This window comes from Euleptes europaea, chromosome 18, assembly GCF_029931775.1.
Source record: "Euleptes europaea isolate rEulEur1 chromosome 18, rEulEur1.hap1, whole genome shotgun sequence".
Taxonomy (NCBI): Eukaryota; Metazoa; Chordata; class Lepidosauria; order Squamata; family Sphaerodactylidae; genus Euleptes; species Euleptes europaea.
Window position 1 is genome coordinate 21,618,909 of NC_079329.1, and position 27,681 is coordinate 21,646,589.

The following is a 27,681-nucleotide window of genomic DNA, read 5'->3' on the forward strand; positions in this document are numbered from 1 at the left end:
ACCCGTGAGCCAGAAGTTGATAACCAACCTGCAATGGCCAACATCGTGGTGAAGACCATCTGGCAGTCCAAGGAGATAAATGAAGCTGGAGATACCCCGAGCGGAGGAGCGGAGAGTCGGCCTCAGAGCAGCAAGGAGCAGATGGGGAAGTCTGGCGGCATCAAGGCCTTCCCTAAAAAGAAGAAAGCCGTCTCTTTCCATGGGTGGGAGCCCTGGGAAGACGAGGGGTGGAGGTGGAGTTCAACACACTGCTTAGGACATATTGAGAAGGGATTATTGTTTTAGAAGGGTGCTGTGGAAAGGATCTTGGCTGAGGGGTGGGCACGATACACCAAAGCTAGCTTAATCCAAGTGGTCTAATTCCCCTGATAGACACATTGGAAACCCTCCCTTCTAGGATAACTGAAGGACCCAACCACCCCGATCTGATGTATGGTGTCCTGCATCTGACCCTAGAAGCCAGAATTCTCACTTCCAGCTGCCCATATATTTTATTATATATTTGTTACATGTTTCTCACCCACTCTTTCTTCCATCATGAGACTCAAGGTGGGACACCAAAAGGTCCCATCTGGGCACAAATCATACCCAGACCTGTTTAACTATATCAAGGTTATTGGATCATGTGTGCACCAACCATATCCTTAGCCCTTCTTATAGCTACTTCATTTCTTTCAAGCAAGACCTGTAAACTCTTGCTGTACCCTCCTGCTCCATCCTTCTTCTCCCCCTCCAATTTATTTCAAGAGCCATGTTCTTGGAAAAGGCAACAGAAAATGATGGGACAGGAAGTTTATCCTAATCCCCAAGTATGCTTGCTGAAGTGTTCAGTGGGACTTTATTCCCACATAAGTGTGCGTAGGATTACAGCCTTAAGCTCGCAGAATTGTCATTGAGAATCCAGAAATCTATCTGGTATCCTCAGTCACTTTAACGCAGTGATCCCCAGCAGGGCATCCATGGCTACCATGTTACCCATCAATATGTTTCCTGGTACCCACTTTCTTCTTTCCCAAAGCAAAGAGGCAGTCCTGGCTTTCCCTCGTCACGCTGGCACAGAAGGTACTTCAAAGTAGCCCCTAAGTAGAGTTGCCAGCTCCGGGTTGGGAAATACCTGGAGATTTTGGGGGTGGAGACTGAAGAGGGCAACGTTTGGAGAGGGGAGGGACTTCAATGCCATAGAGTCCAATGGCCAAAGTGGCCATTTTCTCCAGGGAAACGGCTGTCTATCGCCCGGAGATCAGTTGTAATAGCAAGAGATCTCCAGGCACCACCTGAAGGTTAGCAACCCTGTAGTGGTTAAGAGCAGTGGTTTGGAGCGGTGGATTCTGATCTGGAGAACCGGGTTTGATTCCCCACTCCTCCACATGAGCAGCGGCTAATCTGGTAAACTGGATTTGTTTCCCCACTCCTACACACGAAGCCAGCTGGGTCACCTTGGGCCAGTCACCCTCCCTCTGACCCACCCACCTCACAGGGTGTCTGTTGTGGGGAGGAGAAGGGAAGGTGATTGTAAGCCGGTTTGAGTCTCCCTTAAGTGGTAGAGAAAGTCGGCATATAAAAACCAACTCATCTTCTTTTTCTTCTTTTTCTCCATGGCTTTTGCTACAACAAGCTAACACAGCTATCACTCTATAATATGTTAAGAGATCCAGTGGGTAAACAATGGACTAGGACAGCCAGACCCAGACTCAAATCCCCTCTGTCGTATGTGACCTTGGAACAGGCTCCGTAGCCAGGCTTAACCTACTTCTCAGATTTGTGAGGGTAAAATGGAGAATGGGAGAACCACATAGGCAACCGTGGTCTCCTTGGAGGAGGGGCAGGATACAAATGTTAACAGGCAGAGACATAGAATCATAGTTGGAAGGGATCACCAGGGTCATCTAGTCCAACCCCCTGCACAATGCAGCAAATTCACAACTACCTCCCCCCCACACCCCCAGTGACCCCTACTCCACGCCCAGAAGGTGGCCAAGATGCCCTCCCTCTCACCATCTGCGTAAGGTCATAGAATCAGCATTGCTGACATATGGCCATCTAACCTCTTCTTATAAACCTCCAGGGAAGGAGAGCTTCCTACCTCCCGAGGAGGCCTGTTCCAATGAGGAACCGCTCGAACTGTTAGAAAATTCTTCCTAATGTCTAGATGTCATCTTATTCTCCTGGCCAATGGACCTTTTTTCTCATCTCAGGGTTGAGCCTCACTTGACAAGCGAAAGCCCCAACCTCAACTTGAAGCGCTCCTCTGCCTGCACCAATGTTTCACTCCTGAACCTGACTGATGGGGAGCATGAAGACTCCACCACCGAGAACGACCCCTCAGACGATGGGGGTTCTCCAGAGGGGGCAGCAGGGGGAAAAAAGGACCCCCCGCCCCCTGTCAAGGCTGCATGGTCCGAGGATGACTATGACACCCCCATCCAACAGGTGACTAACATAGCTACCCCTCGGGAATTATACTCAAGAAGGGACCTTAACCAGAGCCTGGCCGGGCCATTATATTTTAAATCTGTATTTAAGCCCCAAGATAGTAGTGGACTGGGTCTAAAAATATTGGTTGCCAGGAGACAAATGGGGCCCACCTACAACTATATGGCTACCATTTAATTTTTATAAGAAATAAATAAAATTTTCAAAAAACACATAAGTGGGAAAATGGTACAATTAATTTTTTTGCGAAATAAATGGATATTTTTAGTAATTACAGCATACATATATTGTACGTATTACTGGCAGTATACAATATATGTATGCTGTAATTACTTAAAAATATCCATTTATTTAGCAAAAAAATTAATTGTACCATTTCCCCACTTATGTGTTTTTTGAAAATTTTATTTATCTCTTATAAAAATTAAACGGTAGCAGTATACAGTAGATACTAAATGTAAATACAGATTGTTATAATTGAATTTTTAATTTTTAAAAAAATTTAAATAAATAATTTTAAATAAATCTATTATATTTTCAAGCTACTAAAAGGTCATTAGGTTGCCCCGTGGCGCAGAGAGGTGAGCTGCAGTACTGTAGTCCAAGTTCTGCTCACGACCTGAGTTCGATCCCGACGGATAGTCGGTTTCAGGTAGCCGGCTCAAGGTTGACTCAGCCTTCCATCCTTCCGAGGTTGGTAAAATGAGCACACAGCTTGCAGGGGGTAAAGGGAAGATGACTGGGGAAGGCACTGGCAAACCACCCCGTAAACAAAGTCTGCCTAGGAAACTTCGGGATGTAACGTCACCCCATGGGTCAGGAATGACCCGGTGTTTGCACAGGGGACCTTTACCTTTACCTTTTTTTAAAAAGGTCATTAACATTTTTAACATATTGTCTAACGTTTAAGGGGGCCCACTTGCCATCGGGCAAGCTGACATCCTGGCTGCCACTGCTCAAGATGTTTTCCTCAGCCAGCACAGCTTAGAGTAGCCCCTTCTAAATATTTAGACCTCTGTGGTATTGTAGCAGGTACACCAGGTCAGGGTTAAGCGGACAGAAATTAGACTGACGCCTCGGTGTCCTCAGGATTTTACTCCTGCCTTGCTTCTGGGATGTCTGCTCGGAGGCTGCGGGTTGCCAGCAGAATACGGAGGTCAGCCTCTTGTGGGTGGGGAAGCGGGCTGCGGGATCCCATTACACGGAGGCTGAACGTTTTCCGCTCCAGAATCAACACTGGCTTCCTGGGGCCTTATAGGAAACGTTCTAATGGTGTTATGTTAGGGCCAGCATTTTGTAGCGGGCTTGACCAGTTAGAACGTGCGTCCTAAGGCTCCGTTTTCATTTATTTATGAATTTATTTCCAACCCTAAGCGTTCAGAAGACAGGATTAATGGATATCAGGGACTTGATTAGAATGGCCACTTTGTGAAGGCATCAAAACAAGACACACCTAATTTGTATTGTATTGTATTGTATTGTATTGTATTGTATTGTATTGTATTGTATTGTATTGTATTGTATGCCTTGAATTTATTCAAATAGATGTCCATTTGAAAACACACTTAGCTTCTTTTCTCTTTTTCTGGCATGTATTTCCTAAGAAAATAATAGAATGGCATATCTCCTAACTGCACAACACTGTTCTCCCTATTGTTTCCCTCATTTAGAGGGGTTGAGTTGATCCCCCACCTCCCTCTTAGGGTTGATCCCCAACCCCCCTCTTAGGGTTGCCAACCTCCAGGTGGCACCTGGAGATCTCCCGCTATTACAATTGATCTCCAGATGGCCAAGATCAGTTCCCCTTGAGAAAAATGGCTGCTTTGGAGGTTGGACGGTATAGCGTCATACCTTGCTGAGTCCCTCCCTTCCCCAAACCCCACCCACCCAAGGCTCCACCCCCCAATATCTTCAGGTATTTCCCAGCCCAGAGCTGGAAACCCTACCCTCTCCCCATTTTTAAGTCCGCGCCCAGGAAGTGTGGAGAAGGCAGGAGCAATTGGACAACTCACCTGACCCACCCTCCTCTTGCCTTTCCTCCAGCAGGAAGTGAGCAATAGTGGCCTCTTGCGAGCCAAGGACTCCATCACCAGCCTCAAGGAGAGGACGTCCAAGGTCAATCGCCATGTTCAGAACCTGCAGGTCTGGAGACTGTCACCATTCTATCACCAGTTCCAACATTTGACACACAGCCAAGGGTCCCCAACCTTTCTGAGCCTGGGGGTGGGGAGGCCTTCAGAATTATGAGAGGGGGTGCTGAGTGTAGGGTTGCCAACCTCCAGGTTCTAACTGGAGACCTCCTGCTATTACAACTGATCTCCAGCTGATAGGGATCAGTTCACCTGGAGAAAATGGCCGCTTTGGCAATTGGACTCTCTAGCATGGAAGTCCCTCTCCTGCCCAAACCCCAGCCTCCTCAGGCTCCACCCCAAAAATCTCCCGCTGGTGGCGAAGAGGGACATAGCAACCCTAGGTGAGTGCCAGCTCAAAATGGCTGCCACAGGAGGTGGAGCAAAATATAATCCAGCTTGCCAGCTTGTCAGCCTGCCAGCTTGGAGGGCTTTAAGAGGGGAGTGGACATATTCATGGAGGAAAGGGGTATTCATTGCTGTTAGTTACAATGGATACTACTCATGCTGCATACCTGTTCTCTCCAGTATCAGAGGAGCATGCCTATTACATTAGGTGCCGTGGAACACGGGCAGGATGGTGCTGCTGCAGTTGTCTTGTTTGTGGCTTCCTAGAGGCACCTGGTTGGCCATTGTGTGAACAGACTGCTGGACTTGATGGGCCTTGGTCTGATCCAGCAGGGTTTTTCTTATGTTCTTATAATACCGCCCTCTTGGTATCCACCCTCTTCAGTCCTAGTGATATTTTTATGTCAAACGTGGGTAGGTGTCCATGATTCTTCAGTTCTCATCAGCATGTTCTGCCCTTACAAGATAATACTGAACAATTAAAAGCCCACCTCCCCTCACATCCATAGCTAGTGGGGAAACGTGTGTATAGCCCATGAGAACACATACCCATCCGTACATGTAAGCATTTTCAACAGGGCAAATCATAGCCCTCTGAGACTATTTCGGATCAGGAAAACGGCATGGTAAGCCTAGGGTTGCCAATTCCAGTTTGGGAAATTCCTGGATGATTGGCAGTGGTGACTAGGAGGGCAGGGTTTGACAGGGGACAGAGCTCGGGGGGAATGTGAAGTCATTCTAGGCCTTCCATTGCTTCTTGACTATGGTATGCCATAGACTAGAGTCTGTCCGCCGAAGCTGCCATTTTCTCCAGGGGAACTGATCTCTGTCACCTGGAGATCAGTTCTAAACCCAGGAGAACTCCAGGCCCCACCTGGAAGTTGGTGACATGAGATAAGCCCCCCTCTCTCTGTGCTACCACTGCAGTCCAAACCTGAACCGGGCCCTCGCATACCTGGGAATCTATTATCAAGCAGGAAACTCCCAGCACACATTCAGTTGTCAGCTCCCAGGGAGGACACAAGGATGTACGTAGGGTTGCCAGGTCCCTCTTTCGCAACTAGCGGGAGGTTTTTGGGGTGGAGCCTGACAGGGCGGGGTTTGGGGAGGGGAGGGACTTCAATGCCATAGAGTCCAATTGCCAAAGCGGCCATTTTCTGCAGGTGAACTAATCTCTATCGCCTGGAGATCAGTTGTAATAGCAGGAGATCTCCAGCTAGTACCTGGAGGTTGGCAATCCTAGATGTACATATCCTTAGGGTTGCCAGCTCCTGGTTAGGAAATACCTGGAGATTTTGGGGGGTGGAGCCTGAAGAAGGCAGGGTTTGGAGAGGGGAGGGACTTCAACGCCATAGAGTCCAATTGCCAATGCGGCCATTTCCTCCAGGGGAACTGATCTCTATCGCCCGGCGATCAGTCGTAACAGCGGAAGATCTCCAGCCACCACCTGGAGGTTGGCAACCCTACAGATCCTTTAGTTAGGAGGGATGTTTGATCAGGGAGACCACGGCCGCCTTTTAACGCTAGGTTGCATTAGAGTCAAGTGACCCTCTCAGCCGGTCCCCCTTCTGCTCTCCCTCTGTGTGCAGAGTGAGTACACGGCGCTGTCCGAAAACCTGGAGTGGCGCAGGCAGGAGGCCGAACACCTGGAGGAGTACTGCACTCACCTCAAGGTGAGCAAGACGGATGCATTGTTCATACCGAGAGAAGTTCAGGGGACAAGCTGCCCACAGTCCGTCACAGAAAGCCACTCCCCGTGTCATTTTCATTGAATCATTGACTTGGAAGGGACCACCAGGGTCATCTAGTCCGACCCCCTGCACAATGCAGGAAATTCACAACTACCTCCCCCCCACACACACCCAGTGACCAGAAGATGGCCAAGATGCCCTCCCTCTCATCATCTGCCTAAGGTTTTGCTTTTCCCTTTCTTGTCCTTTTGTGGGGACATTGCTCTTAGAAGGGGGCATCTTTTTTTTTTAATGAGGATTAGAGAGTCCCGTGGCTCAGAGTGGCAAGCTGCAGTACTGCAGTCAAAAGCTCTGCTCATGACCTGAGTTCGATCCCGACGGAAGTCAGTTTCAGCTGGCTCAAGGTTGACTCAGCCTTCCGTCCTTCCGAGGTCAGTAAAATGAGTACCCAGCTTGCTGGGGGTAAAGGGAAGATGACTGGGAAATGTCGGGATGTAACATCACCCCATGGGTCAGGAATGACCCGGTGCTTGAACAGGGGACTACCTTTACCCATTTTTTAAAACTTCCATAGGATCCATAGGGTACTGTTACCATGCTAGCACAACTGTCAATTCTCCCATTTTTATCAATTATCCTTTCCTATAGAAAGCCCAGAGCAGCTTCCATAGAGTTCCCACCCATTCCACGGCGCTCCCGTTCATCCCATCTCGTCCATACTGACTTACCTTCACCACATCAGGTGCTTCCAGCTCAGACACGAGGCTAGGGTTGCCAACCTCCAGGTGTTGGCTGGAGATCTCCTGCTATTACTCACTGGGAGACCATCGGCCAGTCAGTGGTTCCCTCCCTCATGGGATTGGCGCAAGGATTATGGTGGAAACCGTTCCTTGAGGGAACGGTGAGGTAACAATGGACCAAATATAGGGTTGCCAACCTCCAGGTACTAGCTGGAGATCTCCCACTATTACAACTGATCTCCAGCCTATAGAAATCAGTTCCCCTGGAGAAAATGGCTGCTTTGGCAATTGGACTCTATGGTGTTGAAGTCCCTCCCCTCCCCAAACCCTGCCTTCCTCAGGCTCCGCCTCCAGAATCTCCAGGTATTCCCAACCCGGAGTTGGCAACCCTACACGAGGCCCAATTAGAGAAAGAGAGAACAAGCGGCCTCTTTTCCACCGTGAACTCTAACCTCTCCCTGCTGTTTTGTGGTGGCCGGCTTCACATTCACTCTCCCACTTCCCCCGCTATGACACTTTTGCCCTGCTTAACGCTATCACATCCCAGTAGAGAAATATGCAGACATTCACAGTTTTCTTCGAATTCTGTGCTGCAGATGTTTATAGGCTTACCCCACCCCACCCCACCCTGGCTGTAGGGTTGCCATCCTCCAGGTACTAGCTGGAGATCTCCTGCTATTACAACTGATCCCCAGCCGATAGAGATCAGGTCACCTGGAGAAAAGGGCCGCTTTAGCAATGGGACTCTGTGGCATTGTAGTCCCTCCCCTCCCCAAACCTCGCCCTCCTCAGGCTCTGCCCCAAAAATCTCCAGGTATTTCCCAACCCAGAGCTGGGCAGCCTACTCCAGCTGTGACCTTCACCAGGAGGTAGAAAATGTAGCTAGTAGAAAAGGAGGCTCAGGGGTGGCTCTGCGTGGGAGGGCTCCTAACTAACCAAGAAGGAGGTTTGACCAGGGCAAGACGGCTGCCTCTTCATGTTCGCTTGCCTTTTCAACAGGCCGTTCTCTCACCTGCTCTCCTTCTGCTCTCTGCCCGCAGAGTGAGTGCGCAGTGCTGTGCGAATACCTGGACTGGCGCAGACAGGAAGCCAAAGACCTGGAGGAGTACTGCACTCAGCTCCAGGTGAGCATCAAGGGTGCCTTAACTTGCCTGGGACACGTTCAGGGGGTGAGCTGCTCACAGTCTGTCACGTCGAGTCAGCTTCCCCGGAGCTCCCATCCAGGCACAGATCTGGTCCATACCAACTTGCCTACACAGTATTGGGTGCCTCATGTTTAGGCATGAGATTCGTTCACGGCAGGAGAGGTCAATCATCTTCTTTTCTGCCTTGAACCACAATTTCTTCCAACTTTGCTTTTTTTGTACAGACTGGCATCAATGTTATTGTCCCATTTTCTAAACAGTGCTTCTCTATCAGTATACTTTTGTCCTCCTCAGTCATTGTTTTCCTCCTGTCCCAGGCAAACAGAATTGAAACTAGAGTTTCACACAGCATTGAATATTGTGCGATGTTTTGAACAAAAATCCAGCAATGGTATGTCTCTAGTAGGAAGCTCCTACAATACGTTCCCTAGGAAGCAAGACCTGTTCATCAAAGGTTCCACTTCTCCCTGCGTTTTCTTGATGTTCCTTTTTCAAACAATTAGTTATCATGGCATTCAAGAATCAGTCATGAATCATCGGTTCTTCTGGGGGGTTGTGTGTCGGGTTGCCAACCTCCAGGTGGTGGTGGGAGATCTCCTGGAATTACAACTGATCGCCAGGCAACAGAGATCAGTTCCCCTGGAGAAAATGGCTGCTTTGGAGGATGGACTCTATAGTATTATACCCCACTGAAGTCCTGCCCCTTCCCAAGCCTCACCTTTTTCAGGCTCTACTCCCAAGATCTCCAGGTATTTCCCAACCCAGGGTTGGCAACCCTAATTGTGTGAGATTGTGGCCATTGAGTACTGCTTTTCTCTTTGTAGTCAAAGCTCTTGCTCATTTTTATTTTATTGTTAATGACAGTAAGAGTGCAATTATGAAATAACAACCTTAAAATGATAAAAATTGGAAGTAGTGAATAATAGACTTGACTGCAAAGAGAAACGCAGTATTTAAGGACATGTGCACGCACAAAAGCAAGTAATGACTGACTCGGGAATGCCACAGCTGGCATTGATAGAGCAAGAATTAATTAAAGTGGAATCGGAAGGGAAGGAGCATGTTACCTGGGAGACAGTGCAACCTTCTCTTTCCTTTTGTATACTCCATGTGTCACAACACCTGGCCTCCTGCTTCATATTTACCAGCATGCATCCCTTTCTAGTGGAGGAAGGAGCAGCCACAGTAGCTCCAGAAATATTTACAGTTACATTTACAAAAGAAGAAGAAGAGTTTTTTTTATATGCCAACTTTCTCCCCTACTTTGAAGCTGGATTTTATTGTGTGAAATGGCAAATCCACTTGCAGACAATCTTTAAAGTGCATTGAAAGTGCATTATTCAGCATGCGTGAAAGTGCCCTTACAATCACCTTCCCCTCCCCACAACAGACACCCTGTGAGGTAGGTGGGGCTGATAGAGCTGTGACTAGCTCAAGGTCACCCAGCTGGCTTCATGTGGAGGAGTGGGGAAACCAATCCAGTTCACCAGATTAACATCCACCGCTCATGTGGAGGGGTGGGGAATCAGACCCGGTTCTCCGGATCAGAGTCCATCGCTCCAAACCACAACTCTTAACTACTACACTGCGCTTCAGATGAATGTATTTATGTATTTAGATATAAATGTAGACAAATTCGTTTTCAGATTTGAGATAAAACAGGTCTCTGAAAACGCAGGCAAAATGCGGGGAAAGGCAGGGGGAGAGCGAGGCAACCTCTGATGGTCAGAAACAGCATGCATAATCAAAACAAAGACCCGAAGTTGTCGGAAGGGTGATCGCGAACGAACCAGCCATGCATGAAAAACCTACCAGGCCCAAGTCTACAAAAATAGGGTTGTCAGTAGGGTTGCCAACCTCCAGGTAGTTCTGGAAACAGCAGCACGAAGCTCACAATAATGTAAATATTGTATTAATTACTAATGAAAACAATTACTGAAGAACTTGGTAGTATAATTTTGGCAATATAATTTATAAACAAAAAAGGAAAAGCATTACTTCATGCATATAGCCAATTCAACACAAGGTAAGTACACCCAAAGCAAAATACATGTAAACGGGCAAGCTGCCCTCAAACAAAATAGGAAAATTATTCCACTGACAAGTGGTAAAGAGTCTCTGTGGTGCACTTGATATATCAAGGAGAGGACAAAGAAGGCTTTTCCTATTTTGTTTGAGGGCAGCTTGCCAGTTTACATGTATTTTGCTTTGGGTGTACTTACCTTGTGTTGAATTGGCTATATGCATGAAGTAATGCTTTTCCTTTTTTGTTTATAAATTATATTGCCAAAATTATACTACCAAGTTCTTCAGTAATTGTTTTCATTAGTAATTAATACAATATTTACATTATTGTGAGCCTTCGTGCTGCTGTTTCCAGAACCTCGTTCTTTTCAGCATAGGTACTGTGTTTGTTGAGATAACCTCCAGGTAGTAGCTGGAGATCTCCTGCTATGACTACTGATCTCCAGCTGATAGAGTTCAGTTCTCCTGGAGAAAATGGCCACTTTGGCAATTGGACTCTATGGCATTGAAGGTCCTCCCCTCCCTAAACCCCACCCTCCTCAGGCTCCGCCCCCAAAACCTTCCGCCTGTGGTAAAGAGGGACCTAGCAACCCTGTTTAGGGAGGGGAGGCCCTTCAATGCCATAGAGTCCAATTGCCGAAGCTGCAATTTTCTCCAGGTGAACTGAACTCTATCAGCTGGAGATCAGTTGTAATAGCAGAAGATCTTCTGCCGCTACCTGGAGGTTCAGAAAATAGCTGAAAAATGCTGCTAATAGCACATTATAACAAATCTGTATTCACAATAACAAGTTGCATTCAGCCAATTGAAATGCCAGATAGTGGCAATATACAAGCACAGTTACAATTCACTCCGAGGTTGAAGTCTTCAATGAGCAGAAAAGTAAACTGGGATACGATCGTTTCAATTCTTTGAATTCTTCCTCAGTCCCGTTTAATCATCTATGTTGGTTATTTTTCAATATAAGCTGATATAGCTTCAATCTTCATACAATTCTTAATCCTTTTGCAGGATACAAATAGCAATCACATATGTCTTTTCACATTAATGATTCCAGTGATAGGATATCCAATTCATATAGTTGCTCAGACAAGTTGACAATATGACGTTCCCTCACAAGATACAAGCTGTAATCAATAACTTGTTATTGTGAATACAGATTTGTTATAATGTGCTATTAGTAGCATTTTCTGTACTTTCTTTCTAACCTTGGGTATAGGTACAGAGGTGTTTATTTGGATTGCTACCTGGAGGTTGGCAGCCTTAACCAAAAAGCCTGATCCTGGCTCTCCCTAGGCTTAATCTGACCCTCTAATCACTACACCACATCGGTAGACCGTTATTTGTTCTTAACTGAGATTTGTAAGCCGCCTCCCAGCTATTGGTTCAGCTTCTGGGGCACAATTAAGTACGGAGCTTGCTTTTCCTGTGCATTGAGTCATATGAATTACTTATTTAAATATCCATCCTGTATTTTATTCCAGTACAAAGCGTTGGGTGGGCTAGAGCGTCGGTGGCAGGGACGAATCTTTTCATTCTACAGACTTCAGCAGAAATGTGCCCGTTCTCGCTTGATGTTCGAGTGACATCCCTGTGTGCGAATTGGCAAGTGGGCTGAGACAGGCAGGGTTGTTTGTGCCGGTTTCCATGGATGCAGGAGAGCCGCCAGAGGCCCAGAGCAAATACAATCCGCCCACCTCCTCCTTGAATTAAATCCCCATGATACTTGGAAACCGATGGGTCATTTAAAAAATAATCAGTAAGAAGAGGAAAACCAAAGCGTTTTCAAGTGGCTTTTGCCGGAGGGGGGATCTAGGTGATTCAATGAAAACGAATAACGTTGTTCACTTCCATTCATTCCCTTTTATTCCACTAACTCCCCCCACCCCACACCCATTTTTGTCCCACAGGAGAGGTGCCGAAAGTTCACGAAATCCGTGGAGGATGCTGAAGTTAAGGCCAACGTGCTCAAGAAAAACTCAGTGCTGCTGGAGGTGAGATAGGAGAGCATTAGAGACCGAAAGGACATGGGTCTGGGGGTAGGGTTGCCAAGCTCCAGGCAGGGGCTGGAGATCGCCCGGAATTACAACTGATCCACAGACTACATGAATCACTTATTTATGAATTACTTCTTTCTTTAAAACGCTTATTCCTCTTCTCCTGGAGAAAATGGCTGCTTTGGAAAGTAGAATGCTTGGCGTTATAGCCTACTAAGGTCCCTCCTGTCCCTAAACCCCCCTCTCCCAGGCTCCAGCCTCACATCTCCAGGTCTTTCCGAACCTACAGTTGGCAACCCTAGTCTGGGGCTTGCTTTTTTATATGCCATTTTGTTTGGTATATTTTTATCCCACTCTTCCTCCAAGGAAATCACGGGAGTGCACATTGTTCCCTTTCCTCTATTGTTCCCTCTCCTCACAGCAACCCTATGAGGTAGCTTAGGCTGAGAGAGAATGCCCATAATCGTCCAGCAAGCTTCCATGGCAGGGAGGAGAATCAAACCTGGATCTCCCAGATCCTAGCCTGACACCGACTCTTTTCCAGTGACTCATTGGAAAAGACAGTCACTGGAAAAGACACTGGAAAAGACAGTCATGCTAGGAAAAGTTGAGGGCAGCAGGAAAAGAGGAAGACCCAACAAGAGATGGATTGACTCAATAAAGGAAGCCACAGCCTTCAGTTTGCAAGATCTGAGCAAGGCTGTCAAAGATAGGACATTTTGGAGGACTTTCATTCATAGGGTCGCCATGAGTTGGAAGCGACTTGACGGCACTTAACACACACACAGCCTGACACCCTAACCACTACACACTGATGTCACTACCACACTTCTATAAATACATGAAATTACTTCCAAGAGCCATGTTAATGCCCAGTATCCTTATAAATGGGCATTGTAACCAGAGTCTGCAGATAGGTATAGTCAACCTTTCACTGGCTGTGTTGCAGACGTCTCTGCCTTGAACAGAAACCTGAGAATGTTTTAAATCAGGGGTCCCCAACATGGTTCCTGCAGGTGCCATGGTTCCCATCAAACGTTTTTAGAAGGGTGTGTGTCCAGGTAGGACTTAACGGAGCTTCTGGTTGGCCTTTGGAGCACTGACTGGCTGTGCAAATTAAAATAACATGGTTCTGGCAGCAGCAGCATTGTTTTTATTCATTCTCTCCCACTCTTCTTTCCCAGTGCATTTTTTTTTAAATTGCTCCTCTTGTAATTCCGGGCTTCCTTTGTGCATGGCTCCACCTCTCACAGTGTCCATTTTGGGGTTGTGCCCACCACCTTATATGAGAACTCCAAAGGTGCCTGCAGGCTCAAAAAGGTTGGGGACCCCTGTTTTAAGCCACGTTTCATTGCAAAATAAAACAGAAACTGTTTTTGACATTTTCTGCTGAAAAATAAGATGATGTCAATTGGGATCCCCTGTAGCTAGGAGAAAAAGGTCTTTTTGGCTCCAGTCCTCCATCTCTCTGCTCTTACTGACTCTCTTAATTTGCTGTGGGTTTTGGTTCCCGACAAGAGCCTTTGTCACTCAGTTCCAGTTCTGCTGTTCTAAAATCAAATTGTGCAAACTGCATAGCCTGCCAGTTATACACAGCTTTGCCCAAACTGTTTATTCCAGACACTTAGGAAGGAACACTGATATCATCTACAAAGAGAGCTCACAGTATGTTCCTTAGTCACAGAGAGAAACCCACATTCCTTCAGGCCTTGTGACCAAAATGACAGATGTGCACATGAGCAAATCTGGTGCTGCTCAGCTGTTAATCTTGCACCTCAGTCCCCGTTTCAAGCATACTGGTGGATTTAAAAATGTTTTAAAGTGTCACATAAATCCATTCATTCCTCACCTTATTAATTAAAAAAAAATTAAGTACCAGATTGCTCCTGCGATTGGAGATGAGACATTCTCTTGGTGACACACAGGTACTACCCAATCAGTGCTGTAGAAGCCAGCTTCTACTGCAACCTTACAGCATCATTTTGTTCAGAATTTCATCCTGTCGAGAACCAGGTATGGAGTGAGGCCCCTTCCATCCCTGCCTCTTTGCTCTGTACAGGTCACATTTGCCTTCTGAAATTTAGATTTTGTGGTACAGTAAAAGAAAGCCAGGATTTTAGAGATGCCAATTCCTGGAGATTTGCGGGTGAAGCCTAGGGATGGTGGGCATTGGGGGAGGGAGGGATCTCAGAGGGGTATAATGCCACAGTCCGCCCTCCAAAGCAGCCAGTTTCTCCCAGGGAACCGATCTCAGTAGGCTGGAGGTGAGTTGTAATTCCAGATCTCCAGCCCCACCTGAGGGCTGGCACCCATACAGTGTTTTCAGAGTCGACTTGCAATGCCTGTAGTGCTAGCAGGATCTGAATAAGGACTGATAAGGACTGATAATAAGCAGGATCTGAATAAGGATCTGAATAAGCTTCTGTCCAGGAAGTCCTTGTTTCGAGTCTCTCTTCTGCAATTAGCTCACGAGGTGACTGCTGTCAGACTTCCCTCTCTACGATGTGGGAGATCGTAATTACGATTCATTTACATATTTTAATTTACATATTTGGTTATGGTTGCCAGCTCCAGGTTGGGAAATACCTGGAGATTTTTTGGGGCGGAGCCTAAAGTAGGCGGGGTTTGGGGAGGGACTTCAATGCCATAGAGGCCAATTGCCAAAGCGGCCGTTTTCTCCAGGGGAACTGATCTCTATCAGCTGGAGATCAGTTCTAATAGCAGGGGATCTCCAGCTAGTACCTGGAGGTTGGCAACCCTATGTTTGGTCCGTTGTTACCTCACCCTTCCCTCAAGGATTAAGGGTTCCCACCATAATCCTCACAACAATTCCGTGAGGGAGGGAACCACTGGTCTACGATCTGCCAGTGAGTTTCATGACCAGCAGAGGCTTGCATCTGGGTCTCTTTCCAGGTCACATTGGGTTGCCAACCTCCAGGTGAGGGCTGGAGTTCCCCTGGAATTACAACTGATCTCCAGAGGACAGAGTTCAGTACTCCTGGCCAAACAGCGGATTTGGAGGGTGGACTTTATGGCACCACATCCCTGCTGAGCTCCCTCTCCCCTTCAAACTCTGTCCTCCCCAGGCTACATCCCCAAAGCTTCAGGAATTCTCCAGCTTGGAGTTGGCTACCCTACAGGTTGTGTCCAACATTAACCACGCTATCATGCTGGCTCTCTCAGGATTAGACTCTCCCGGGGGGGTTTAAAAGCGCTTAAAGCTGCTGCCAGAATATGGTAGCTGTATGCGTCCTCTGTATATATGTATGTGTTTGGATTAGGAAAACAGCACGGGGAAATGTTTAACCCTCCCTTCTTGTCCCACAGCCCTGATCCAGGCCAACTCCCCCCTTCAAACAGCTGCTTTTAGCAATCAATACAACCACCACCTCTGGAATTATTCCCCAGCACCTTACTCTTTATTTGTACCACCCAGGATTGAATTTCGGCATGCAAAGCACGTGCGGGAGTCCCTGCCCTTCTCAGAAACGCCAGCTGGCAACCCCAGCTTCTGTTATATGTATGAGGTGGTGGAAAGGGTCTTTGAGTCACCGCTGACTTAGGGCGACCCCATAGGGTTTTCAAAGCATGAGACGTTCAGAGGTGGTTTGCCATGGCCTGCCTCCGCGTGGGCTGAGAGAGTTCTGAGAGAACCGTGACTGGCCCATGATCACCCAGCAGGCTTCCTGTGGAGGAATGGGGAATCGAACCCAGCCTTCCAGATTAGAGTCCGCCACTCTTAAACACTATACCACGCTGGCTCTCCTATATGTATGTAGCAAAGTCCTTAAAATGTACAGCCTCATATTGCTTGCGCTGATTGGCAGCAGCCCTTCAGTTATAGAGGCTAGCTGGGTTGAACCTGGGACCTTTGTTACGCTCAAGCCTGAACGGATGGTCTTACCTGTCACGGTTCCCTCTACTTGTTGGATGAATTTCACAGCAGCATCATTCTTTCCCAAACCCTTTATAGAATCATAGAGTTGGAAGGGACCACCGGGGTCATCTAGTCCAACCCCCTGCCCATTGCAGGAATTTCACAACTACCTCCCCACCGCATCCCTAGTGACCCCTACTCCATGCCCAGAAGATGGCCAAGATGCCCTCCCTCTCATGATCATAGAATTGGAAGGGACCACCAGGGTCATCTAGTCCAACCCCCTGCACAATGCAGGAATTTCACAACTACCTCCCCCCCACATCCCCAGTGACCCCTACTGCATGACCAGAAGATGGCCAAGATGCCCTCCCTCTCATGATGATAGAATTGGAAGGGACCACCAGGGTCATCTAGTCCAACCCCCTGGCCAATTCAGGAATTTCACAACTACCTCCCCCCCACATCCCCAGTGACCCCTACTGCATGCCCAAAAGATGGCCAAGATGCCCTCCCTCTCATGATCATAGAATTGGAAGGGACCACCAGGGTCATCTAGTCCAACCCCCTGCACAATGCAGGAATTTCACAACTACCTCCCCCCCACTCCCCCAGTGACCCCCAATCCATGCCCAGAAGATGGCCAAGATGCCCTCCCTCTCATCATCTACCTAAGGTCATAGAATCAGCATCGCTGACAGATGGCCATCTAGCCTCTGCTTAGAAACCTCCAGGGAAGGAGAGCTCACCATCTCCTGAGGAAGCCTGTTCCACTGAGGAACCGCTCTTCCTAATGTCTAGATGGAAACTTTTTTTGATTTAATTTCCTTTAGGAGAAGCTGTGCTTCTTACAGCGGCAAGTACAGGCAGAGGACCTCACCCAGCAAGTGAAGCCGCTCCTGGAAGATGTGTCCCAGCACCTCTCCGTATTCAAGTCCTCAGACACACTTGAAAAATATCCTGCCAGCTGCGCCAGATGTGCCAGGTATGGAGCTCAGGGATACAAGGGTGTCGATGAGTCAAAACTAAGGAACACGGGAGCTGGGAGCAAGAAGTCTAAGCCTGGGATAGTTAGATTCAGGTTCAGTAGTACCTTAGAGAGTGACAAGATTTTCGGGGTTTGAGCATTCAAGAGTCAAAGCTCCCTTCGCCAGAGCCAGCGAGGTGTAGTGGTTAAGAGGGGTGGACTCCCATCTGGAGACCTGGTTTGATTCCCCACTCCTCACATGAGCAACGGACTCTAATCTGGAGAACCCGGGTTGGTTTCCCCACTCCTGCCCATGAAGCCTGCTGGGTGACCTTGGGCCAGTCACAGTTCTCTCTGAACTCTCTCAGCCCCACCTACCTCACAAGGTGTCTGTTGTGGGGAGAGGAAGGGAAGGGAGATTGTAAGCCGGTTTGATTCTCCTTAAAAGGCAGAGAAAGTCGGCGTATAAAAACCAACTCTTCTTCTGCCCCAAAAATCTTCTTGGTCTCTTGCTGCTAGACTTGAATCTAGTTGTTTCTACTGCAGATCAACGCAGCTACCCCTCTGAAACTAAGTCTGGGACAGGTGAAGTCTGATTCCATGCACAATTCCAAGCCGACTCTTTTGATATGCTCCTAAGGCTGGCAGCTGATTCTTGCCCCCCACCCTGCAAAGGGTATGCAGATAGCTACTCATGTGACCATCATAATGTCAGAGCTCAGACTCATGCAAGATCGTAGCTCCTCTTCTTTGAACCTGCAAAGTGCTGTGATTCACCAGCTCTTCTCTACACATTAGGTCAAGTTCTGCGGTAATTTAAGAAGACATAAATGGAGGTCCTGATATTGTTTAACTTCTTCAAGGGTGGATTCTTTCTGGGCAGATACTGGCACTATGCAATTAGAATTGCCAAGTACTTTAAATTATTCTTTTTTGTTTCATGTGTGGTGTTTGTTTGTTTTAGAAATTAGGTAACGACTATGCACTTACTGTTGAATTTTCCATGGTGTTCTTTATTTGTTGATTTAATTTGTATCCCACCCCTTCCTGCCCAAAGTCGGGCTCAGGGCGACTCACATACTTTAAATTAGTATTATTTTTAATTGGTTTATATCTCAGTGAGTCAGTCTGATGATGCACCGCTCTCAGGAGTAATTGCTTCCAAGAGGTATCCCCCTCCCGCCAAGGTGGCTGCTGCTGACTCATCAAAACAGACTAAGCCCTGTTATGCATGGCTGTTTCCCTCGCTGTCACCCCTCCGAGGACTTCAGGCCAATGTTTTGATTATGCATGCCGTTTCTGACCTGTCGGAGGTCGCCTCGCTCTTCCCCTGCATTTCCCCGGGGTTTGCCCCTGTTTTCAAATTCGAGATAAAACAGGTCTCTGAAAACACGGGCAAAACACGGGGAAACTCAGGGGGAGAGCGAGGCGATCTCCTACGGTCGGAAACGGCATGCATAATCAACACAAAGACCTGAAGTCATTGGAGGGGTGACAGTGAGGGAAACAACCGTGCATAAAAGGCTTAACAGCTTGGCACAAAAATTAGTGTAGGGTTTGCATTCCTGAAAATATCTCCTTTAATTTCTTCAAAAGATTGTATTTCTAGTCCTCACTGTATACCTTAAAAAAAACACCTCTGCCTCCTTATTCCTCTTTCATGTCCCCTCCAGTCCTGGTTCTTCCACAGGTCCCAACAGCATCCTCAGATCTTTCCTCAGAGCGTTCCTTTCTGCCAGCAAACACATAGTATTTCAAAAGCTCAAAGCCGGGGTTAATACTAAAACAACTCAGTTTATAATGTGAAATAACCTATAAATGCACTGCATTTGGACCGCTGACTGGCAGATATCCTGAATTTGGTGTTTCCTTCATTCCCTGACAATAACCATTTTTCTGGCACAGGCTAAACCTCCATAGGCATAGAGTGGGGGGAGGACAGGCGAAAGAGGGGAGTGTCTCTACCAGTCCAAATGGTGTTTCTCTTCTCTTCTCCCACTCTTCCTGCCTGTCTGGCCGCAGCTACAGCTTTGTGAACACCGAGATGCTACGGCAGATGGTCGAGAACGCGGTGGCTCCCATTTTGGAGGAGCTGAAGCAGAGGACCCCACTCTTGGGCACATGCCCCAGCTGCCAGCGTTTGCAGAAGAAGATAATGGTACCGTGGTACACAGAGCGCACCGACCCCAGACTCCCCTCCCCTGGCCCCCCAAAAAGGGGTGCAGCTTCCTAACCCCAGAGCTGTTGTGGGCCAGCTGGTTGGCCCTGTCCCTCGGAGATCTGGGCTCAGATCTAATCTCAGCCGTGGGCATACTCATGCCTAGCTGCCATAAACACTTAATATAGGGTTGCCAACCGCCAGGTGGTGGCTGGAGATCTCCCACTACTACAGCTGATCACCAGATGACAGAAATCAGTTCCCCTGGAGAAAACGGCCACGTTGGCAATGGGACACCACGACACTGAACCCCCTCCCCTCTTCAAACCCTGCCCTCTCCAGGCTCCACCCCCAAACTCACCAGGGATTTCCCAACCCAGAGCTGGCAACCCTACCTTAACAAAAGACTGATTTTATACATTATGGAGCACACAGGTTGAGTCCAGCCCCCCCCCCATCTGCAAGGCCCAGGATATGGGAGAAACTTTTGCTGAGTCTTAAAAAACTCATTATATGGTGTCTAGCGTGCCTTTCAGGCATAGTGCTTTAAAGGGTGGCTGTGAACTTCAACTAGGTTTGCCAACTCCAGCCTGGGAAATTCTTGAAGATTTTGGGAGGGGCACTTTTGAAAGGGGGAGTCTAGGGATTGGTTTCACCTAGAATCTACAATCTACGCCTGCCCTCCAAAGCTACCATTTCCTCCAGGGGAAATGAACTCTGTGGTCTGGAGATCACCTCTGATTCCAGGGGATCTCCAGGCCCCACCTGGAGGTTGGCAACTCCTAGCACCAACTAATCACAAGCAAAGCATTGATTCTATTTATTTATGTATTTGAGTAATTTATTTTTTTAACAATCTGCCTTTCTCACAGGGACTCAAGGCAGATTACGTATAGTGCAAAGTACACAAAGCGTTAATACTACTACTAATAGCGCTTGGAAACTTGTCAACCTGTGGCACATGGGGAGGGGCTGTGGCTAAGTGGTAGAGCATCTGCTTGGCATGCATATGGTCCCAGGTTCAATCCCCAGCATCTCCAGTGAAAGGGACCAGGCAAGTAGGTGATGTGAAAGACCTCTACCTGGAGAACCGCTGCCAGCCTGAGTAGACAATACTGACTTTGATGGACCAAGGGTGTGATTCAGTATAAGGCAGCTTCATGTGCTCTTTGCTCGAGCCGTAGCGTGGCTCACTTCCTCGGCTGCCAGTCTGAACTGGGCCTCACTGAAAACCCTCTATCTGGGGCAAATGGAAGTACCAGTGGCGGAGAAAGCAAGGTGCGCTGTGACTGGAGTGGATGCGGAACGCATTCCTGGGATCCAAGCCAATAAATCCTCGATAACGCCCCCACCTTCAAAGCGTGGCACAACAGCACCATTTGTGTGTCTATTAGGTGAAAGTGAAAAGGTCCAGCTAATTGCTTCCCCCCCCATCCCGTTTTAAAGAGTTAAGCCTAATTTGTTAGCCATCAGAAGGATTTAAAGGACAGCCTCAGGCTTGGTCTACGCCTGCAGGAGAACAAGAGGGCCAAATCCTAACAATTCTGCTAGGTTTCCAGTTGCGTGCACCCTTTGGCACAGCTGTTCCAAAACACAATTGCATGCTGACTCTATGCCTGGTCAGTGGTGCCCCCTAGTGGCCAAAAACTTACTTTAAAACATTTATATGCCACCTTTCCACCCAAATGGGTTCCCTGGCTGCTCTTCTGCCAGCTGATCATGGCTACCCTGCACATCTCTTGAACTGCTTAAACCGGCAATGATGATCTTATCCTCCCCGCCCCATACCACCACCTAATTTAGATTACGGGCTCTGCTTTTCTTCCATCTCTCTCTTTTTTAATTGCTCCGATCGCTGGGAGGCAGGATCTGAAGCAGTCAGCCTTGGATACACACACACGGGCAGAGGTTCTGAATTCGAATATTCGTCTAAGTCAGGATGAAGCCTGGAGCGCCAAGAACCATCTGGAGTGGGCAAGGAGGAGCCCAGAGTGAGTAAACCGGAACAGGTCCACTGATATCGCTTTCCCTGCTCTGCTGTTCCCCAGGGCCCCGCTAGTCATGCCAGTGGAACTCCCTGCCGCTGGATTTGGACCTTTACAAATCCTGCTTGCCCCATGTTCCTTAAGACCCAATCAGATGAGATGCAAAAGATCAGTGGGTTAATATTTTTCATGTTTTTCTTAAAGCTAATTATCATCTCCAGGCTATGGTCCCTTACCTGACTTTGCAGCAACAAGGCTAGCATTGCCAACTTCCAGGTGAGGCCTGGAGATCTCCTCCTATTACAGTTGATCTCCAGATGAAAGATCAGTAGGGTTGCCAACCTCCAGGTACTAGCTGGAGATCTCCCACTATTACAAATTGGACTCTATGGCATTGAAGACCCTCCACTCCCCAAACCCCGCCGCCCTCAGGCTCCGCCCCAAAAACCTCCCGCCGGTGGTGAAGAGGGACCTCGCAAACCTAAAGATCAGTCCCCCTGGAGAAAATGGCAGCACTGGAATGTGGACTTTATGGCATTGTGCTCTGCTGAGATCCCTTCCCAGACCCCACCCTCCCCAGTCTCTGCCCCCAAATCCCCAGGAGTTTCCCAACCCTAAATAGGCCCCAGCTCCCTTCCTCTTCCCAGAGCAGTAGATGTATTTACACCACCACAAAAATAAAAGAGGAGAACCTGGGAACTTGCATTTTCCAATATGTCAGCTCTGCTTTTAACCCAACATTAGTAGGTACATGCTGGGGCTGCATAGATGTGCACACAATAAAAGCCCGGCAGCCTGGTTCTCCATGGCAAAGGAGCTTAGTGGGTGATTAAGAGGGGAGAATCGGTGGGCAGTGAAAGGGTTACAGAACCTCCCAACCCATTTCTCCGCACCAGATCATGCTGCAAAGAAACAAGTCTGTCATGCTCTAATTATACACAGCGATGCCTCATGTTCAGTTAGATCCTGGGGGGTGGGGAGAAAGCAGCTAGACAAGCACAGAGATTCTCAGCTAGGCCTTCCCAAGTTCCAGGTTTGAGCCATAGAGCAGAGAAAGATGCTCCCATTAAGGGCCAAGTTCACAACACTCCAAAGGCCTCATGCCCCCAGTGTGGGGCGCCCTGGGTTCCGGTTCTGCCAATCAGGCATGCTCTGGGAGTTCTGTACTCAAGAGTTTAAATTTCCCCAATACTCACAGTCCTGATTTGGATCAGGACCACAGTGTGCAGCGGGGTGTAGTGGTCAAGAGCGGTGGACTCTGATCTGGAGAACCGGGTTTGGTTCCCCACTCCTCTACATGAGTGGTGGATGCTAATCTGGCGAACTGGATTTGTTTCCCCACTCCTCCACATGAAGCCAGCTGGGTGACCTGGGGATAGTCACAGCTCTCTTAGAGCTCTCTCAGTCCCACCTACCTCACAGGGTGTCTGCTGTGGGGAGAGGAAGGGAAGGTGATTGCAAGCCGGTTTGATTCTTCCTTAAGTGGTAGAGCAAGTCGGCATATAAAAACCAACTCTTCTTCTTCTGTAAAGAGAGGGGGATTATGCCTTCCCACCCTGCACTGTTATCCTGACCTGAAATGGCCCTGGGCAAGCCACTACAGGTTGAGTATCCCTTATGTAACTTGCTCTACATAGGGCTGCTCTTGAGGCTGATTTCGAAAGCTCTCGCTGGTACAAAATGCCGGGGCGAGGCTCCTTACGGGGACCTTGTCTCGGGTTCGTATCACGCCAGTGCTTAAACAGCTGCACTGGCTCCAGCTGGAATATCGGGTCAGATTCAAGATGCTGGTAATAACCTTTAAAGCCTTACACGGGCTGGGACCTTCGTATCTGCGAGGCCGCCTCTCCTACTGTGTTCCCCAGAGAACTCTCCGTCCAACCTTTTGGTGGTCCCCCGCCCGAGGAGTGTCCTGCTGGCCTCGGTCAGGCCTTTTTCTGCCCTGGCCCTGCATGGTGGAACAGCCTCTCTAGTGAAACCAGAGCCCTGCGGGACCTTGGAGAGTTCCGCAGGGCCTGTAAAACAGAGGGGGTTACCGCACTTTGTATTCCCAGCGATGTATTAAGTGTTTGAAAATGTTGTAAAAAACATCGCTTTAAAAGGGCTTTTATATACCACGGCTTATAAATGGTTGGAAGACGTCTTCACAGCTAAAGGGGCCAAACAAAGTGTGAACAGTATTTTTTATAATGTTTTCAAACTCTTAATACATCGGTGGGAATACATAGAAAGTGCGAACAGTATTTTTTATAACATTTTAAACTCTTAATACATCGCTGGGAATACAAGTGTGGTAACCCCCAGAGCTATTCCGCCGTGCCTATGGTCGAGGCCGGCTACGGTTCTCCCTATGTGCTGGCTTCCCTAACCTCCACTGTGGTTATATCTCTCCCTATATCAATCTGGGATTTATTCCATCTGCTCGCCTAGTTATAGTTTTATGTTTTACACTCTAGAGGCGCCTGAGGTAAACTAGGATATGGTTTTATGGGATTTTTTACAGGGCTATTTTAAATGTTGTTTTAATGGTTTTATTGATTTAATGGGATATTTATATTCTTGTAAGCCGCTCTGATCCCGTTCTTGGCCGGGGAGAGCGGGGTAGTAAGTTGAATAAATAAATACGTTATCCGGACATTCGATATCCAAACTGACCAAAAACCGGTCGTTTTTAACCGGCATGCAGGCATTACTCACGGGCCCTCAGCAGCACCACTGATGGTTCAGTGTACGCATAATTATTAAAAATATTGTTTCAAATTACATTCAGGCCATGTGTATAAAGTATATATAAAACATAAATGAATTTCGCGTTTAGACTTGGGTCCCATCCCCAAGATATCTCATTATGTATATACAAAAATTCGAAAACATTCCAAAATATGGAAAGATCTGAAATACGGACCATTTCTGGTCCCAAGCAGTCCGGATAAGGCAGTGGTTCCCAACCTTTTTTGAGTCGCGACCCCCTTTTACAATTGCCAAGTAACCTGCGATCTCCGCCACATTTGCATAATGCCATAAAATGACATTTTCAATAGGATAAAGAAAACACATTAAAAATAGATTTTACAGAATATAATTCCAACGTAATATTTAATTAACTAATTTCATTAAATAATTAATTAATATTTAATGCGATGGTTGTGCTTGCATCTGGGTAACCAGCTTCAAAATTCGTGGCTGAGTGTTTTGTCTCTAAGTGACGTTTGAGTTTTGAAGGTTTCATAGATTCAGCACTGAGAACAACAATGCACAAAACGCATTGTGGCTTCTCCATGCCATTGCTGATCAAGGTGGTAAAGCCAAATTTTAGATAGTCTTCTGAATATTTATGTTTTTTCTCAAACTTTTCAGGCCGCCCAAAAGAAAGGCACACCAGAAGGCCAGAATAGCGACCACATTGCAGTCGCCTTTTAGTCTCCCTCCCCATTATCGCCTGTTTTGTTTTCTTCAACCTCCCGGCCTTGTTGTTTCTCCCCCCCCCCCTCCGGGAAGGGGAGGCAAAGCAAGGTCACTGCCGCAGGAGATCCTAAGAACATAAGAAAAGGCCCGGCTGGATCAGACCAAGTCCCATCGAGTCCAGCCGTCTGTTCACACAGGGGCCAAACCAGGCGCCTCTAGGAAGCCCACAAACAAGACCACTGCCGCAGCATTATCCTGCCTGTGTTCCACAGCACCTAATATAATAGGCATGCTCCTCTGATCCTGGAGAGAATAGGTATGCATCATAAGGACATAAGAAAGGCCCTGCTGCATCAGACCAAGGCCCATCAAGTCCAGCAGCCTGTTCACGCAGTGGACAGCCAGGTGCCTCTAGGAAGCCCGCAAAGCGGCAGCATTGTCCTGCCTGTGTTCCAATGCACCTAATATCATAGGCATGCTCCTCTGATCCTGGAGAGAATAGGTATGCTTCATGACTAGCATATATTTTGACTAGATAAGAACATAAGAACAGCCATGCTGGATCAGACCAAGGCCCATCAAGTCCAGCCGTCTGTTCACACAGGGGCCAAACCAGGTGCCTCTAGGAAGCCCCCCAAGCAAGACTCTATCCTCCCAGGAGTCGGGGAAGGAATGCAGGAGGAGGAGGAGGAGGAGGAAGAAGGGGGGGAAGAAGAGAAGTTGTCTCCCATCCCCGCCTCCTCCCTCCTGCGATCCCAGCGGCAGGAAGGAAAGGGGCAGACCGGGGAAGGAAGAGGAGGGCGGGGAAGGAACTGCCTGCTTGGCTGCGTGAAAGAGGAGGAGGAGGAAGGGCCACCGCAGCCGGGCTGCCGAGGCTGAGCTGAGCGGCGGTGGAGGCCCTGGGGCCTTGGACCCGGGGAAGGAGAGGTGGCGGCGGTGGAGGAGGAGGAGGAGGGGAGCCGGGAGGCGAGAGGGAGGTCGCGCCCAGCCGCTGGCAGGCGGAGAGGAAGGGAAAAGTGACCAGCGACGACCCCCCAGAAAACACTTTGCGACCCCCTTGGGGGTCGCGACCCACAGGTTGGGAACAACTGGGATAAGGGGTACTCAACCTGTATCTTCCCCAATGAGGCAGGTACCACTCCCTGGTTGCCATTTCAGGTTGACAGAATGGTGCAGGGGAGAGGGTTAAGTCCCCCCCCCCCGCCCTGTGCGCTGCTCTCTTGATCTGAATCGGGCCCCCATGGACCTGGAGCCAGCGTGGTGTAGTGGTTAAGAGCGGTGGTTTGGAGCGGTGGAGTCTGATTCTCCACTCCTCCACATGAGCGGCAGAGGCTAATCTGGTGAACTGGATTTGTTTCCCCCACGAAGCCAGCTGGGTGACCTTGGGCAAGTCACAGCTCTGTTAGAGCTCTCTCAGCCCCACCTACCTCACAGGGAGTCTGTTGTGGGGAGGAGAAGGGAAGGTGATTGTAAGCCGGTTTGAGTCTCCCTTAAGTGGTAGAGAAAGTCGGCATATAAAAACCAACTCTTCTTCTTCTACGTTCTAAGCGCAGAACTCCCAGTTTCTGCGCTACTAGCCCTAAGTTCTGGAACACTTTGCCTAGCGAAAGTCCTGTTTTCTGCAAAGTAATAAGGTGGGGAAGGGAAAAAGAACCACAAGGCGTTGCTGTTCCGTTACAGAGAACAGCTGAAGGAAAGCAAAGCTCGGTGCGGTGGAGGTGATTCCAGGGAGCGCGGAAGCAGAGCAGACAGAAGAGCTCGTGTTGGGGTGGGTCAAGCGTGCCAGGCTAGGGCTGCAGAGACCTCCGATTCAAATCCCCGCTCCGCCAAAAAACTCATTGGGTGACCTTGAGCCAATGACTCTCTCTCGGCTTAACCTACCTCACAGGGGTGTTGTGTGAATAAAAAGGAGGTGGCGAGAGTAGGGTTGCCAACCTCCAGGTGGTCAATTACAAGAAAACAGCAAGAAGGAACACATTTAAACAATCTATTAATAAACCAATATAAATCCTAACCAATTCAATATACTATTACAATAACACATATCATACTGCAAGAAGTAACAGAAACATCAACTTCTTGCAGTATATGTGTTATTGTAATAGTATATTGAATTGGTTAGGATTTATATTGGTTTATTAATAGATTGTTTAAATGTGAGCCTTCATGCAGTTTTCTTGTAATAGGCAATATTCATTACGGCATAGGTCTTTTTGTTTATGGTTAACCTCCAGGTGGTGGCTGGAGATCTCCCACTATTACAACTGATCTCCAGCTGATAGAAATCAGTTCCCCTGGAGAAAATGGCTGCTTTGACAATTGGACTCTATGGCATTGAAGTCCCTCCCCTCCCCAAACCCCCCCCCTCCTCAGGCTCCGCCCCAAACATCTCCAGGTATTTCCCAACCAGGAGCTAGCAACCCTAGGCGAGAGCCACTTACTCCAGCTTGAGTTCTTGGGTGGATGGGCAGGATAAAGATAGGGGGGCTAGAAAAAGACTATAGGAGATCCATTTTCTGCCAGTTAGGGTTCAGGGTTGGCAGGCTGTAGGCCCAGACTAAGGATGTCCTTTTTTTCCCCTTCCCCTCCGGCAGGGACAAGGCCGCCAGCCTGGATTACCTCCGCAAAAAGCTGAGCTCCCGCCATTCACAACTGTCCCTGGTCTCCCAGGAGGGGTCATCCCAACCAGAAGTCATCTCCGTGGCTGCTGCTGGGGCCCTCATGAAGAAGAATTCCTGCCCTGCCGAGTTAAACTGTGACCCCGATAATGAACAAGAGTAA

At 48.2% G+C, this 27,681-nt stretch overlaps 1 protein-coding gene across 1 annotated transcript; it reads left to right on the forward strand.

Moving 5' to 3' along the window:
• Positions 1–33: 33 nt before the first annotated feature.
• Positions 34–27,681, forward strand: TSKS (testis specific serine kinase substrate). The gene is made up of 10 exons (XM_056864609.1): positions 34–203; positions 2,196–2,430; positions 4,480–4,575; positions 8,382–8,465; positions 12,422–12,505; positions 17,219–17,370; positions 19,375–19,510; positions 21,377–21,501; positions 22,987–22,989; positions 27,495–27,681. The coding sequence occupies exons 1-10, from the start codon at positions 34–36 to the stop codon at positions 27,679–27,681; spliced, it is 1,272 nt and encodes a 423-aa protein (XP_056720587.1).